At 38.5% G+C, this 17,501-nt stretch overlaps 1 protein-coding gene across 5 annotated transcripts in view; it reads left to right on the top strand.

Moving 5' to 3' along the window:
• Positions 1-17,501, top strand: part of ZCWPW2 (zinc finger CW-type and PWWP domain containing 2) — a 97,930-nt gene that overhangs the window by 67,819 nt on the left and 12,610 nt on the right. For 4 of the 5 annotated variants that reach the window (XM_036332813.1, XM_036332810.1, XM_036332811.1 and 1 more), the window contains exons 7-8: positions 6,848-6,877; positions 16,319-16,377. In XM_036332813.1, coding sequence (XP_036188706.1) covers positions 6,848-6,877; positions 16,319-16,377 — 89 coding nt within the window. The remainder of the gene's footprint in view (positions 1-6,847; positions 6,878-16,318; positions 16,378-17,501) is intronic. The other variant, XM_036332815.1, reaches the window with a different exon arrangement.

The following is a 17,501-nucleotide window of genomic DNA, read 5'->3' on the forward strand; positions in this document are numbered from 1 at the left end:
CAATATTCTTAATAGGATACCTCTGAAAAAAGCAGAGTCAATGCGTAAGTTCTTCTGGACAAATAATATATTGGTGTCATAGGAAAAAGAATTGTGATTGAAAGGAAAGCCTATACCTGTGATATTTTCAGTGTTGATGATGGGGTTAGTGCAGAGTGGATCCAGAGAAGGTTGAGTGTAACCTGGGAGAACAGAAAAGGATGTTGGGCATGAACCGAAATGAACAGGCCATGAGGTGAACATTTGTGTGTGTGTGTATTCTGAATATGTATATTTAATGAGTCCTTTTAAAATCAGATTTTATTTTACTCCTTTGCTTTGGGCTTGTAAAAAGAATCTGGACTTTTCACTTGTTAAGTAATGTTGATGTGCCTTTGCAGAGAGGGATGCAATATCATAGAAGGCAATCTTGTCCTTTGAAAAAGAAAAGAAATAGGACTTGTGTGTCTCTCTGAGATTTGGACAGGATTATGTGAGGTAGTACAGGATTGTTAATGTGGATGGAATTGTTTATTTCAGTCTCTGCTAAAGGATACTTAGAATAAAAAATGACAAGGATAATAATAATGGGCATTATTATATACTAGAGGCCAGGTGCATGAAATTCATGCACTGAGAGTGGGGGGTTGTCCCTCAGCCCAGCCTGCACCCTCTCCAATCTGGGACCCCTTGGGGGATGTCCTACTGCCTAAACCAGCAGTCTGACATCCCTCTCACAATCCGGGACGGCTGGCTCTCATCTGCTTGCCTACCTGCCTGCCTGATTGCCTCTAACCGCTTCTGCTTTCCAACCTGATCACCCCCTAACCACTCCCCTGCCAGCCTGATTGACAACTAACTGCTCCCCTGCCAGCCCAATTGCCCCCAACTGCTCTCCCCTGCTGGCCCGGTCACTCCTAACTGCCCTCCCCTGCAGGCCTGGTCCCCCCAACTGCCCTCCCCTGCTGGCCCGGTCGCCCCCAGTTGCCCTCTCCTGCCGGCCTGGTTGTCCCTAACTGCCCTCCCATGCCAGCCTGGTTGCCCCTAACTGCCCTCCCCTGCAGGCCTGGTCGCCCCCAACTGCCCTTCCTTGCTAGCCATCTTGTGGCGACCATCTTGTGACCACATGGGCGTGGCCATCTTGTGACTACATGGGGGCGGCCATCTTGTGTGAGGGCATGATGGTCAATTTGCATATTACCTCTCTATTATATAGGTTTGCTTTATTTTTACCAGTGCTTCTCAATGATGGTGGTACTGTGCTTAGTAAAGTGTTATTCAAAGTGTGGTCAAGAGACCATAGCCATTCTGTGTACTATTTATTTTTGGTCTGTAATGATATAAGAACAAAATAATGAGAGTAACAATTTATAAATTTGCATAATAATTTGACAGTAATTTTTATCTGTTGAATGTAATAATAAAATGGAACTTATATTTTGTATTTTCTTTTTATTTTATTTTTTCTAGTGACTTTTTCCCCATGGTGAATTAAAAAAAATTTAAAAGGTATATATCTTGAACAGATTGGATGGAAAACTGCTCCTTTTCCATAGATAGTTTGAAAGACATGGGCTCTTTTAGGAATTTGTAGAAAAGTATGTATTGTGATATAGTAATTTTGGTGGATACAAGGCATTTTTATGACAAATCTTAAGGACACTAAATATCTTGTAATGAATGGAACAAACTGTATAACAAGAACTGCCCAACAGTTGGCATAACTTTTGAATACACTGCTGGACGACTCAACCAACTTGAAATATACCTGTGTAGTGACATAATCCTATATAATAATTTTATATAATAAAAGGCTAATATGCAAATTGTCCCCTGGACCAAGAATTTAACCTAGAGTTCAACCAGGGGGCAGGGCCAGCTGGCCAACTGCCCGCAGCACCCCCCCCCCCCCCGATCGCCCCTCTATCCCAATCAGCGACAGGTACTGTCTGCCAACCTCCAGCATCTCTTCCCCCTGGCCAGCCCAGCCTAATTGACCCCAATCAGGGCAGACAGGCTGGACCCCACCCATGCACAAATTCGTGCACTGGGCCTCTAGTACAAAATAATATGGCAACATGTTAGACAAGAAGGCAAGGGATTTAGAAGGCTTATTATGGAGAGAGAAGTTGAAATAGAATAAACATACTGTTCTTGAGCTCATTGAATACTTTACTTATTCTCTACTCCACATATTGTAACATTTCAACTATATATTTAGCTATAAAGGGTAGAAGTGCAGTTACAGCTCTGTCTGCAAGCCTCTGCTCATCTCATAGTCCCCATCCTTCAGCTCTCCATCCATGTGGCTACTGTTAAGATAGATGTGAGTTGTGTAGGTGCACACATCTGACCACATCTCTGCTCAATGGCAGCAGTCTGAATGAAAGAGAATAAGTCACACTTAATTGTTTTTTATTTTTAAAAAGAAGAGGAAGATCTAGATTGCTCTAAGTCCCTTCCTGCTCTAATATTCCAGGAACTATAAAATATTTATAACAGCTCAATAAGTACTTTCAGAATGTCAAAAGGCTGGTGTAGACCAGAGTAAATATCTAAGTCAATTAGCATAGAAATAAAAATAATTTTAAATGAATAATAGCAGTGGTATGCCAGGAGTAGCTGATGGTGTTGCCTACCATAGATTATGGAAAGTGTGTGTGTGTGTGTGTGTGTGTGTGTGTGTGTGTGTGTGTGTGTATGTAGGAAACAGAAAATTTTGGTGGAAAGAGTACAGACTTATGAATGAGCCAAATCTGCTTTCAAGAGCTAGTTCTGCTACTTAGTTGTGTGACGTTAGGCAAGTTAACACTTCTGCACCTCATTGAATTAATCTCTGCATTGGGAACAATAATAATCACCTTGTATGATTGCTATAAAGGTTAATATGAAAAGCAATTATAATAGCATATAGTTAATATATTTTAGTAGGTGCTTGTATAATAAATGCTAGCACTTTTCTCCCTAATTTCTTCTTAAAAAGAGATAGAAAGTAAGGACTTAAGGACATTTAAAATTCTCAGACTTGTAATAGCATCATAGTTCTATTAGATAGTTAAGATTATGTAGAAGTCTTTTTTTTTTAAGAAGTCCCACATTTTAATCATTTATTTTTTCAAAGTAATATAACATTATATTTGGAGGATAGAATTTTAAAAATCATATAAGATTCATCACTTAATTAAACCAAGTTTTATTAATTTAATGCATTTATTTACAGTTATTTCTTTATACGTCTAAATATAACATGAATAAGTATATATACTTTCTTAACATAAATGAAATGAATTAAAACTTTACCGTTTCCCTTAATAATATTTTATTGACATCTCAAATCAAATCTGCCAAATCTTAAGTGGTTGCAGAGCATTTTATTTTATGGAAATGTCTTAATTTATTGAACTATCTCCTAGACGTTTAGGTTGCTTTGATTTGCAAAATTACAAATAAAAAAGCAACAACATCATTGTACACAAATCTCTGTAGATGTTCACAGGAAAAATTACTACAAGTAGGCTTCTAGTAATAAGCACATTTTAAATTTTGCAAATTTGCTGAACATCCTTTTCCAAAAATTCCCCCAACATTATTGTACCAATTACAGTCCCATCATTAGTTTAAGGGAATGACTGGCTTAGCTTGCCAATTCTAGCCATTTTACATTGTCTTTTTTTTCTTTAAACATTAATACTTTGGCCCTAGCTGTTTTGGCTCAGCGGATAGAGCATCGGCCTGCAAACTGAAGGGTCCCAGGTTTGATTCTGGTCAAGGGCATGTACCTGGGTTGCGGGCACATCCCCAGTAGGGGGCGTGCAAGAGGCAGCTGAATCGATGTTTCTCTCTCATCCATGTTTCTAACTCTCTATCCCTCTCCCTTCCTCTCTGTAAAAAATCAATAAAAAATATTTTTAAAAAATTAATACGTTGTCAATATGTTGCAAACATTTTTTCAGTTTTTCTTTTAAATTTTATGTAATTCTTTAGCTATACTTACATAGTAAAACTTTTCTCTTGGGGCTTTAGAGCTTTTGTGATACGTTTTAAAAGATTCCTTTTTCATTAAAACAAAATATATTATAATCCACTTAACCTTTCTCCTATTGCTACTGATAACAATTAGATGAAAAAACTAGAGCAAAATGAATAAAGAGACAAGTTAGGTGATAGACCCAGGATTCTCTTTATTCATTTTGCTTCAGTTTTTTTTCCAGTGTAGAATATTACATATTTCTAATTAAGGCTACCCCAAGAATGTGTTACTAATGACAAAATAATCTCTTTTTCATTCTTTTTTCTAATTTTTTGGCTTATATATAAAAATTATGTGCATATATATGGGCATTTCCCCCACTACTCATTAACTTTGAAAGGCAAAACTAATGACCACTCTTTTGATTTATACATTTGTGTATGAGGAATTTAGGTTATATTTTTTCCAATGAAAAAATATTTTTCCTGAAATTATTGCAAAAATTCTTCATAAAAAGCAGGACATTTTCATTAGCCCAATGGAAGGATAAATTGCTTATATTTTATGACTAGATGTCTGGGTATTTGTGTTAATTAATAAACTTGCTTACTAATCTGGAATTCATATACTGCAATTCACTTGATTCACTTAGCTTTATAGTCATCTTTCCAATAAGATAAATATTATAATAGATCCCTCTTGCTGGCTTCTAGCCCCAGGCAGAGAGAAATATCAGAAAGAATAGTAAGCAGAGGAAGCCCTTGGAAAGAGTCTCGGTCAGGCTTCAAACTCATTTAGTTTCCTTATACTTTGTGGGCATTATTCACTTTTCCTTGGACCACTGTCCTCCAAATTGTATCATTCAGGTATTCCATCACCATTTTGCCATAGTTACTATAGTGATCTTTCATTCGACTTACCTTTTCCTTAGTTTAATTTTTTATTGAGGTCAAAGTGAAACACGTGAAATGCACAGATCTTAAGCATAGAGTTTGATGAGTTTTTTTCTATGTTATGCACTTATGTAACTGCCATTCCTGATCAAAATAAAGACCATTGTTATCACCCCCCTAAATTTTCTTATTATAAATTTTAAAATATAAATGTGGTCTTTTAATGTGAATTTTTCAAATAGTTAAAAATACATACAATTAATATAGAACATTGTCCATTTATTACTTTAAATCAATTAGTGGAAACTTTAAATAGAAAGTTCTTTTCATACTAATTTCAGTTACCCTATGCTCAAAATCAGCAGAGGAAAACTACCACCAGAAAGTACTGTAATGAAACAGCCTTCCAGGAGAATAATTTTTAACAAAATACTCTTTAGTAACTTAATAACTAAACAACCTTGATTTGGTTGCAAAATTTACCTATTTTTGTCTTAAATTGCAATCTATAGGAATTCTACAGGATAACTATTAGCAGTAAAATATTAAAATTAGGCAAAATGGATTAATCTCTGATATCCTTTTATAATATACCATTACTGAGAGCAAGCAAAGATCCTTTGATTCAGAGTAACTGTTTTCTGGTGTGGATGATTGTATTTGATCTTTAAATAAAAGAAAAGTCTACTTTGGGACTTGCTTAACCCTTGTTTGATTTGACTTTCAGTCAGTGGATCTGACTTCAGCCAGATTGACCTTCTTGTTCTCCTAAGATGGGCAGGGGCATTGGGAGGAGCTAGGGTGTAGAGGAGAAATGTGCATCAGAGTGAGTGCAGCAGAGGTGCAGTCTCCTTTGGTTTTCATCCCTGGAGATAAAACAACAGTGTCCTAGTGTGAGGAACATGCTCTTCTCCAAGTTCACAGGGCTGGTGGTGGGAGATGTGTTGCTTAGGAGTAGTGATAGAGGGCAGTTTTTCCATCCACATGGCTGCTGGGCAGCCTGTTTATGTGGGGTTGCAGCCCTAAGGGGTGCTGTAGAAAGTGGAAGGGAACAGGGAAGGGAAGTTAGTGCTGCCTTCTTAAATCAGAGATTTGTCCCAGTGCAGAGATTTATCTGAGAAAATTCGTTTTAGATGTGCTGATCTGGTGCTTAGTGAAAGGAAATTTATGTTTGTCAGCAATTTTTTCTTTTGTCTTTTAAGAATTATTTTCATCCTAATTACTGAAAAACAAATACATACCATTTTGAATGTCACCATTTGTAATAATAGAATATTGTATTAATTTTGTTTCTCTATACATAATGCCTATTTAAAAACCCACTTGGAATTCAAGTTTACAGAATTCCAAGTGGGTGTCACAGATTCCAGAAATTCAAAACTTTCAACTATAATTTTCCACATTTTATATTCTATATTTTTAACTTTGAGCCAGAAGGCAATAAAGAGAATTCTGCTAAATTTGATTGCTTTTTTGTTAAGAAACAAAAATTTCTTCAACTCCAGTCCCAGTTATCACATAAAAGAAATTTCTAGGTGTTGCCCTTTTTTATTTGGGACTAAAGGCTCTTCAATTTATTTTGCTGACTATATTCATTACAAGCATAATACTTTCTCTCTGATCCAGCGACACATAAGGCATGTCTCCAACATCCAGCTATACACGAAATGAATCTGGGTTTCTTTTAAAGGTTAGAATAGTTCTCATTCACCATCTTCCTCATTCATTACATTAAAACTAAAAACAATATTACTCATCAGTAGAGTGGTTATTGATATATCATATCATTGGAATTTGAATAGTGAATTTTTATTTTATCAATTGTAGCTGTTGCATTAGATAGTAAATGATCTTTCTATACCTAATAGTAATTACTACTGTTTTCCTATTTGCAAAGGGACTGCATAAAAATACAGTGTCAGTGAAAATTAGTAGAATTTCCTTTTAACTTAGGATAACTCACCTATAACTTCAAATTTATAAACATTTGCTTTCTGCCCACCAGTCTTCCAACTTTTCATGTATATTAGACAAGGTAAGCCTATTTACTTTCTTTGAAGACCTATAAATTATTAATTTTTAATGCTTTAAAATTATAATGACTTTGAGGTGCTATTTATCTTTCTTTTTCCTTATGTATTTCATATTTCTACTGTGTTCCAAAAATTATTTGCTATACTATGAAATATGTATATTAGGTACATACCTTACAGCTATACTCATATACATATTGGGGGACATAGTTATTCTGATTATACACAGGGAGGTATATATGAACTTGGGTTTAAGACTGTCCTCCACTTCAACCTCTGGAATCATCAGAAACTTGATGTAAAGACTTGGATCCAGATAACATTTTTTAAAAGAATAATCTTTCTTTTAAAATGTTGCTATTGTGTAGATAGAATGTCTGTCTATTTCTCTGTAGGAGAGAGATCATCTTTTACACATTGCTGGCAATAAATGCTGAGAACACTTGACAGTAATTCATGGGTTAAAGAACCAGACTGGTGATCCTTACTACTCTAGTTGATGGAGCACAAAATGGTAAAATAGATAATGAAGCTCTCAATATTCATTCTTCTATCCAGAAAATATGTGTAATATAGGTACTATAACCATTTATTGTTCTGTGTTCAGATTTTTAAAATTTAATTGAAATGGGTATATTCTAGAAAGCCTTCCTTAGAAACATTATCTTCTTCAGAATTCATCTTGCTAAAATAACCAGTGACTTTAGATGAAAACTATACACAAATAGGAATTATTTTCAATAGACTTGGATTTTTAGAGCATCTCTAATTAGAGGTCACATAATCTAATTCAATTCCATCAGGTAAACAACTGTGACATAAATTCTGCTTTTCATGGGCATCTTTCCTCCCAGGACACCCTGTTTTGATTAGCCTTTAGTATTCTTAAGCTCTTCATAGATATGAGTGAAATTTGAGCTGTTTAAAAACAAACAAACAAACAAAAACCTCTTGAATTTCTATGTTCTCTCCCTGGTATAGAAATTAAGACCAAGGCTTTAAAAATTATCAAATGAAGTACATAATCATAAGTGTCTTGTTCCTTCTATCCTCACCCGGGATTGGGAGGTGTTTAATAGGTCTTTCAAGCCTTCTGTTTAAGGTGGTCTAGTGGCCAACTTCTATTTTTAGGAAAGATACTTTCTGTGTCTCAGCTCACAGCTTGAATACACACTTTAGTGTTTTCTCTGGTAAGCCCCTCACAGCAGAGAAATTCACAGTGCTTTAGTGTGAACTTACACATGGCTGAAGAAATAGGGCAGGGGACAGCAGGCTATCTCTAAGGCATCTTGCCAGGGACTGATCTGTGATATTATTCAAGTCTCACAGGAATACTGAACTCTTCTAAAGGTTCGCTAGACTGGAGCATATGGTAACTGACGGACATTTATGCAGATTTGTAGTCTCTTTGTTGAAATCATGTTGAAAATAGGGCTAGAAAATGCTCATTTCAACCTTCCCCTTTTTCAAAGAAATGTTAAAAACAATCATTATCTTGGCCTGAAGACTTTATTGTGGTACTCTCCAGATACTCAGTTTAAGTAATAACCATTATTTACAATGCTCCATGAAACTAGTTTTCATCCTTATGCCAAGCTTATTTTCCCAGCAGATTTTCCAGTTAAATGAGAGCATTGGCTGTTCTTTTGTATAACTTTTGACAAAGAATTTGTGTACATTATTCAAGGAACAGATATACTTTTAGAAATTCTATAATAGTAGGCAGCTCTGTAGTGATTATTTGACTGACAGTTACTCTCAAAAGAAGGTTATGAAATATATTTGTCTTCTGTGAGCATAAAATGCTGAATCAGAATTTTATACCCTCAGATTTAGCACACCTAACAAACTTCTTGTTTAAAAATATTTTCATTTTGATGAATAGGTGACTTAAGGAAAGGGCAATGTCAAGTCAGTTTATGCAGATTACATAAATCTGATATAAACAAAATTATACACACACACACACATACACACACACACACACACTCTGTGTGGCCAGATTATTATGACCACCGGATGTTTGTAGGCAAATTAGCTCTAATTTCACGCTGAAGTTGCTAGAGGGCCAGACCATTATAAATAGGGAAGCAAGTTGTTTACCACGACAGTAAAAGTGATTTTTTTCTGAAGATATGGGTATACAACGCGATTTAACAGCCTTTGAACATGGGGGAGATATATATATATATATATATTGAGTGGCCAGATTTTGCCTTCAATACTGTGGCGATTCTTCTTGGCATTGACTCCACGAGATGTTGAAAGGTGATGCGAGGAATCTGACACCATGCCTGATGAATAGCACTGTCCAGTTTTGTGAGATTTGATGGTTGTGGAACCAGCTGCCTGATGGCTCTTTTAACTTTGTCCCACAAATGCTCAATTGGATTGAGATCTAGTGATTGTGGGGGCCACCTAAGCAAGGTAAAGTCTCCCTGATGTTCTTGAAACCACTCCTGCACAATATGAGCACCGTGGCATGGCGCATTGTCTTGTTGGAAGAAGCCATCTCCATTGGGATACGCCATCAACATGATAAGATGAACTTGATCAGCAATGATACTTAGGTATGTTGTGTTATTCAGACGTTGTTCCACATGAATTAAAGGGCCCAAATCATGCCAGGAAAACATGCCCCAAACCATAACACTATCCCCACCAGCTTGTACTCATGCATGTGGGGGTGCATGCTTTCATGCTGTTTCTGCCAAATTCTCACTTTGCCATCTGCATGATGCAACTGGAAACGTGATTCATCGGACCACGTTACTTTTTTCCAATGCTCGACTGTCCAATCCTTGTGTTCCTGTGCAAATTGGAGACGTTTGATCTTGGTAACTGCAGACAGCAAAGGCGTTCAAACAGGCCTTGGGTTTCCATATCCCATATGATGCAGTGTACGGCTAATTTGCCTACAAACGTCAGGTGGTCATAATAATCTGGCCACTCACGTTCAAATATATCCCACATTCAAAGGCTGTTAAATCGCGTTGTTTACCCATATCTTCAGAAAAAAATCACTTCTGTCGTGGTAAACAACCTGCTTCCCTGTTTATAATGGTCTGGCCCTCTAGCAACTTCAGCGTGAAATTAGAGCTAATTTTCCTACAAACATCAGGTAGTCATAATAATCTGGCCACTCAGTGTGTGTGTGTGTGTGTGTGTGTGTGTGTGTGTGTGTGTGTGTGTGTGTGTAATATTTATATTTCCAGTCCTGGGAAAAAAAAGAAAAAAAAATTGAATTACTCCTTGAGATTGAAGATCACAAAAAGAAGAATAATTACTTAGTTTTCAGCCGCATGAGTATTTCATACAAACTTGCCTTGAGTAATTATTAAGTTATTTAAGTTGTTTAATAATACTTGGAGGAATTATTAAATTCAGTCTTCATTTCATAGTTAATGCTTTTGAATGTATAATGTGAATGTCACTCTGTTAACTGCTAAACATATAGTAAATTTTAAAAAAATTATTCCTACCTTTGTAGTTCAAATACTTGATTCAACATTAGAAAGATCAGTAACACTGTGAGAGAATTCGACAAAGCAGGCTAAGAAAGTATCACTTTAGTAAGTTAAAGTGAAAACCAATAAAAGGAACCAACGAATATATTGAGGTGAAAGTTGCACTGAGCTGTCTTAGAAGCTGAGGATAAATGGAATGAATTTTTTTAAATGCCTAGGTCACCAACAATGGCAGTAGAGAATGGACAGTAACATCAACTCCATTTCTTCTCTATGCTGATATGTCTTTATCCTATCTTTCTCCCAACAATTATTCATTAATTTATCCCACATACACTTCATGTGCAACTACAGTATGCATGATGGGACATGGAGACAAAGTGCATTACCCTAGAGCAGTAATGGCGAACCTATGACACGTGTGTCAGAGGTGACACGCGAACTCATTTTTTTTGGTTGATTTTTCTTTGTTAAATGGCATTTAAATATATAAAATAAATATCAAAAATATAAGTCTTTGTTTTACTATGGTTGCAAATATCAAAAAATTTCTATATGTGACACGGCACCAGAGTTAAGTTAGGGTTTTTCAAAAATGCTGACACGTCGAGCTCAAAAGGTTCACCATCACTGCCCTAGAGAAGGTAAGTCTTGAATACAAATAATTAAAATATGAGACCATATCCTGACATAGATCATAACTTTTATCACAGGAAGGTCCATGGGAGAATGTGAGTTCTTCTATATCTATAATTTGAGTATAAATTTATTCAGCTATATTTTGGGTTTTGATTTCTTATTTCCTTTCTTGTTTTATTGCATTTTAGTCAGTGAATATGGTCTGTAAGATAGAAATTATTTTAATATTTTTGAGACTTCCTTTGTGACTGAATAGGTGATCAAATTTGCAAATATCTTAGGCTTGAAAACGATATATATTCTATAATTAATCAGTGCCAGGTTTTATATGTGTTTATTAAATTTATTATTTCTTTTGTTGAATTCTCTTATTTCTTCACTAATTTGTGTTTGCTTTATAATTTTTATGAGAAGTAAATTAAAATATCTTATTTTAACTGTAGATTCATCAGTTTCTACTTTTGTTTTGCTTTGTATATTTTAAGGCTAAGATTTTAGGTACATACAGGTTCAGGACTATTATACTTTCTGGGTGGACTTTTTTTAGCATTGAGTAATAACCCTTTTATCCCTGATTATGGTTTTTGCCTTAACACCTGCTTTTTTCTAACAGCAATGTTGCTACATTGGGTTCCTTTTGTTAATAGTTATTGATATAGTATATTCTATCTCCTTTGAATTTTTTTGTCACTAATTTTTTTTATAATTATACCTTTGTTGAGATATAATTTATTCACTCTTATGCCAGGAGCCGGTCCATTCTTGCTGTTTCAAGGGACCTGGCATATGTGGCATACGGTTCTTAATATGTTTGCTCACCTTCTTGGCGCTGTGTTTTAACCAAGGTCACCTCTCCGAGAAAGGTTGAATCCCCAGGTAGGGATTTTCCCCTGAAGTTAGGGAGGGAATAAAACCTCTTAACTAAGTGCCAGGCCGGTAATTAATCATTTTAACTACGAACAATCATGCTTAAGCTACATAATCTTTACTCCCTGGAATGGAGATAAGAAACGCCCTAACCTTTGGAAATGAGATTGATAGGATTGGAATCAACTGGTATAAATACAGATGCAACAAGACAACAGGACACAGAACTTAGAAGACAGAACCTACACAGAACCTACACACAGAACCTACAGACAGAACTTAGAAGACAGAACCAGGAGGCACAGAACCTACATAGAACGTTCTCTAGAGACAGAAGAACTTCGCTGGGGAGAACATGGCAAAAGATCCTGGACTGAACCTGACTACAGAAATTGGCAAGAGAACCTGACTAGAACCTGGTGACTGAACCTGGCTGGAGAACCTGGAGAACCTAGCAAGAGAACATGGACACAGAACCTGGCTGGAGAACCTAGCGAGGGAACATGGCTACAGAACCTGGCTGGAGAACCTGGAGAACCTAGCAAGAGAACATGGACACAGAACCTGGCTGGAGATCCAAACCAGAACTTCGCTGGAGATCCAGACCAGAACTTGGCTGGAGATCCTGGCTAGGCTGCTGATCAACTGAACACTGTCTCTGTGTTATTCCTTCTTCGCCGACTACGTCCACACCTTTGGGAACCCCTGGACCTGCTGGGGTCGGACCCCGGCACTCTTACAATTCATTGAATTTTAGTATAGATACTGTTGGGTAAAACAATACCACTATCTAATTTTAGAACATGTTTTCATTACCCCAGAAGGAAACCACATACTCATTAGCAGTCACTGCCCATTTCTCTCCTCTCCAGAGTCCCTGGGAACTACTAATCTACTTCTGTCTTTATGGATATGCCTTTTCTGGATGTGTCAGACAAATGGAATCAGACATGTGGCCTTTTGTTTCTGACATTTCTGACCTTTCTTTTTTTTTTTTTTTTTAAAGATTTATTTATTTTATTTTTTTTAAAATATATTTTTATTGATTAAGATATTACATATGTGTCCTTGTCCCCACGTTACCCTCTACCCCCCCACCCCCCGCTCATGCCCTCACCCCCCCCTCCCGTTGTCTGTGTCCATTGGTTAGGCCTATATGCCTGCATGTAAGTCCTTTGGTTGATCTTTCCCCCTTACCCCCACCCTCCCCTACCCTCCCTCCAAAGCCCGACAGTCCAATCAATGCCTCTCCGTCTCTGGATCAGTCCTTGTTCATCAGTTTATGTTGTTCATTATATTCCACAAATGAGTGAGATCATGTGGTATTTGTCCGCTCTCCAGTTCCATCCATGCTGTGGCAAATGGTAAGAGTTCCTTTTTCTTCTTCCTCTTCTTAAAGAATACCTTTCAGCATTTCATATAATGCTGGTTTGGTGGTGATGAACTCCTTTAGCTTTTTCTTATCCATGAAGCTCTTTCTCTGACCTTCTATTCTGAATGATAGCTTTGCTGGATAAAGTAATCTTGGTTGCAGGTTCATGCTATTCATCACTTGGAATATTTCTTGCCACTCCCTTCTGGCCTGCATGGTTTCTGTTGAGAAATCAGCTGACAGTCGTATGGGTACTCCCTTGTAGGTAACTGACTGTCTTTCTCTTGCTGCTTTTAAGATTCTCTCTTTGTCTTTTGCTCTTGGCATTTTAATTATGATGTGTCTTGGTGTGGTCCTCTTTGGATTCCTTTTGTTTGGGGTTCTCTGCGCTTCCTGGACTTGGAAGTCTATTTCTTTCACCAGGTGGGGGAAGTTTTCTGTCATTATTTCTTCAAATAGGTTTTCAATATCTTGCCCTCTCTCTTCTTCTGGTACCCCTATAATTCTGATGTTGGTACGCTTGAAGTTGTCCCAGAGGCTCCTTACACTATCTTCATATTTTTGGAATCTCTTTTCTTTTTTCTTTTTCAATTGGGTATTTTTTGTTTCTTTGTATTTCAAATCTTTGACTTGATTTTTGGGATCCTCTTGTCTGCTGTTGGATCTCCGTAGATTATTCTTTATTTCAGTCAGTGTATGCTTAATTTCTAGTTGGTCCTTTTTCATGTCCTCCATGGTCTCACTATACTTATTGAGGGACTCATTAAATTTATCAGCGGTTTCCATAAAATTCTTGAAAAACCTTATAAACGTGGCCTTGAACTCTATATCCAGTCATTTGCTTTCCTCCATTTCTGCCATTTGTGACCTGTTTCTTTGTCTCCGCATTTTGGCTGCTTCCCTGTGTTGATAGAGTGGCTTTGTGTGCTAGGTGTCCTGTAGGGCCCAGTGGCTCAGCCTCCCCAGTTACCTGAGGTGGACACTCTTGGTGCACCCCCTCGTGGGCTTTGTGCACAGTCTTGTTGTAGCTATGCCTTGGTTGTTGTAGGATCACTGGGAGGAATTGACCTCCAGGGCAATTGGCAGCGAGAATCAGCTGTGTCTGCAGTGGGAGAACTGTGCTGGAGACACCCTTCTGGGGCAAGACCTGCTTCAGTGGGGCTTTGGTGCTCACTGAGACTGCACCCTGAGTGTGTCCCTTATGGATCTGAGGAGTTGTGATCTGGATGGTCCCCCTCTGACCACTGGGTACAGTGGCTCTTGGATCTAAGGAGGTGCTAATTTAGCCTCTGCCTGAGGTTACACAGCAGGAACTACGAAGAGAACTGGAGATTCCCCTTCCTTTTTTTTGGAGTTTGGAAGTGCCCTGATGATGCTCAGCTGTGTAGCAATGCAAGCCGCTGTGGGGCCTTGGGCCTTCTCTTGGAAGCTCTGGGTCTATCTGGCCCGGCTGCGGTTAGGTAATTACAGGTTGCAAATGGCCGGGGCATTCATATGCAAAAGCCTCTGCCGAAGCCTGGGCGGGGCGGGGTCTCAAGGAATCAAAGGGCGAGAAAGCAGCTATGGCGGAGCCTCAGCCCCGCCCTAAGGAGTCGCGAGTCCCAGTGTCCCGGCAATGGCTGCAAGCACCTCTGAGGGAAAGCCACTCTCAAGCTCGCCAGCTGCCAGACAGTCCAGTTTCTCCCCGTATTAGTCCTGGGTCCCCAGAGACTTCCCGGAACTGGATTTCAGAGCTGTCGGGAGCTTGTGTCTCCCTCCGGATTCAAAAAGACAGCCGCGTCCTCAGGTGCCAGACCCTTTCCGCGCGCGAGCCCCCGTACCTCTGCACTCCACCTCCGCAGCTCCTCCCGCTCGCAGTGTGCTTTTCTTTCCTTCTAGTTGTAGAATTTACACTCAGCCAGCCCTCCTGTAGTTCTGGATGATGTCCACCTTGTGTTTTTGATGCATTTATCGATTGTTGTGGGAAGCAGCAATTTCCCGGTGTTTATCTATGCCGCCATCTTAGTTTCATTTCTGGTTCCTGGACCTCCCGGAGTCCCGCATGCAGCTCCCACCACCTGACAGCTCTGACCTTTCACTTAGCATAATGTTTTCAAGATTCATCCATATTGTAGTATGTGTCTTTACTTCATTATTTTTAAAGACTAAATAATATTCCATTGTATGACTATACCACATGTTATCTATCTACTGATGGACATTTGGGTTGTTCCTACTTTCTGGCTATTATCAATCATGTTATGAATGTTCATGTATAATTTCTGTGTGGACATGTTTTTATTTCTCTTGGGTATATAACTAGCAGTGGAATTGCTAGATCATAGGGTAACTCTACACTTAGCATTTGAGGAACTGTCAAACTGTATTCCAAAGTGACTCCACCATTTCACATTCTCAGCGATGTATGAGGTTCTAATTTCTCCACATTCTTCATTGTATCTTTGCTGAATCATTAAAACCCCAGTCCCAAGTCCTTTGCCTATCCTGGTACAAATTCCTTGTGGCCTTCACCATGCCAGTTCCCACCTATATGGTGTTGCATTCCTCATGTTTCTGGCACATACATATTTATTTTCCTTTCTTTAATGGTCATATATGTATTAAGACTTAAAAAGTTGTTTTACTTAGTATTTTTATGTGTATGTGAAGGTGACAAACCTGGATGCAGGGGATAATATTCATCTGAATCAGCCTACCATTCCTGGAAGTTGAGCAGATCAGTGCAGTTGCAGGGACTGTGAAGTTGGTTGACATAGAATTGACCTAGGGCCATGGCTGGCAAACTGCGGCTCACGAGCCACATGCGGCTCTTTGGCCCCTTGTGTGTGGCTCTTCCTAAGCCTTAGGAGTACCCTAATTAAGTTAATAACAATGTACCTACCTATATAGTTTAAGTTTAAAAAATTTGGCTCTCAAAAGAAATTTCAATTGTTGTACTGTTGATATTTGGTTCTGTTGATTAATGAGTTTGCTGACCAATGACCTAGGGTGTTGTTCAGGACTATGGGCTAAATTACTGGGCCCATATAGGACCCACTATTTTACTGAGCTCATCCATCCCATATGAATTGTCTCATCTTTTTTGTTGTTATTTACAGTTGCCAGTTTCCAAAAATAATACTGAAACGAAAAAGCCCAAATTCAGAAAAAGGAACAGGTATGTTTTCTTTTTAATTAGAAAGTATTATAATAAAATTGAAATATATATTGGGTTTACTTATTATATGGCATTTCCCCCTGGCTCTTGATTCTGTTTCTCTAGGGAGACAATTGGGTTTAAAATTTTCTAAAAGAATTAATAAAATGATAAGTAGTAGTTTTAGAAGTATGGAGAAAGTTTGGTGTTTATAAAAAAATGTTGAACCAGGACTTTTAATATCATGTGAGCAACTAGATGAGAAGCAGGTTTTCAGTTTAAAGTAGGTCATGGGAACCAGAAACAGGCCTTTATAATCTAGACTAATAAAAGGGAAATATGCTAATTAGATTGGACATCTTCCGGATGTCCTTCCTGACAAAGCTGGGCCCAGGAGAAGCCGCCCACCTGTAGTCCCAGGTGCTGGCAGCTGCAGCCTGGGCAAAGCTGCCTGCCCCCAGTTCTGAGCACCTGTGGCCAGCCTGGGCAAAGCCGCCCCAGGTTCCGGGTGCCTGCAGCTGGTCAGAGGGAGGGAAGTCTGGGTCCTGGGTGTGGGTTTGAGGCAGAGGCGGTTAGGGGAGATCAGGCAGGCAGAGATGGTTAGGGGCCATCAGGCAGGCAGAGGGGTTAGGGGCCATCATACAGGCAGAGGGGTTAGGGGCCATCAGGCAATCAGGCAGGCAAGCAGTTAAGAGCCAGCAGTCCCTGTGGGATCGGGCCTAAACCAGTAGTCGGACATCCCCTGAGGGGTCCTGGATTGGAGAGGGTGCAGGGCGGGCAGAGGGATCCCCCCCTCCCAGGTGCACGAATTTCGTGCACTGGGCCTCTAGTGAATTAATAAGCACTGATGACAAATTTTAGTGTTTATCTTTGAACCAGCCATTGTTTGTTTGTTTATTTATTTTTAATGAATGGTAATCAGTACTGTGTTAAAGTGAGTCCTACACAAAGACTAACTCTGATAGTCCTTTTTCAGAAGATGAATAATTAAAGTTTTAAAAATGATTTTAAAAATGCCTTATCTCATTTATATTTCCCAGTAACCCCATCGAAATAGGTAGGGAGAGTACCACAGTCATCTCCATTTAAAAGGTGAAGAACTTGTGGCTTAGAGAAGCTAAGTGGCTTTTTAAAGATCTTATGGT

The sequence above is a fragment of the Myotis myotis genome, unplaced genomic scaffold (assembly GCF_014108235.1).
Source record: "Myotis myotis isolate mMyoMyo1 unplaced genomic scaffold, mMyoMyo1.p scaffold_m19_p_13, whole genome shotgun sequence".
Taxonomy (NCBI): domain Eukaryota; kingdom Metazoa; phylum Chordata; class Mammalia; order Chiroptera; family Vespertilionidae; genus Myotis; species Myotis myotis.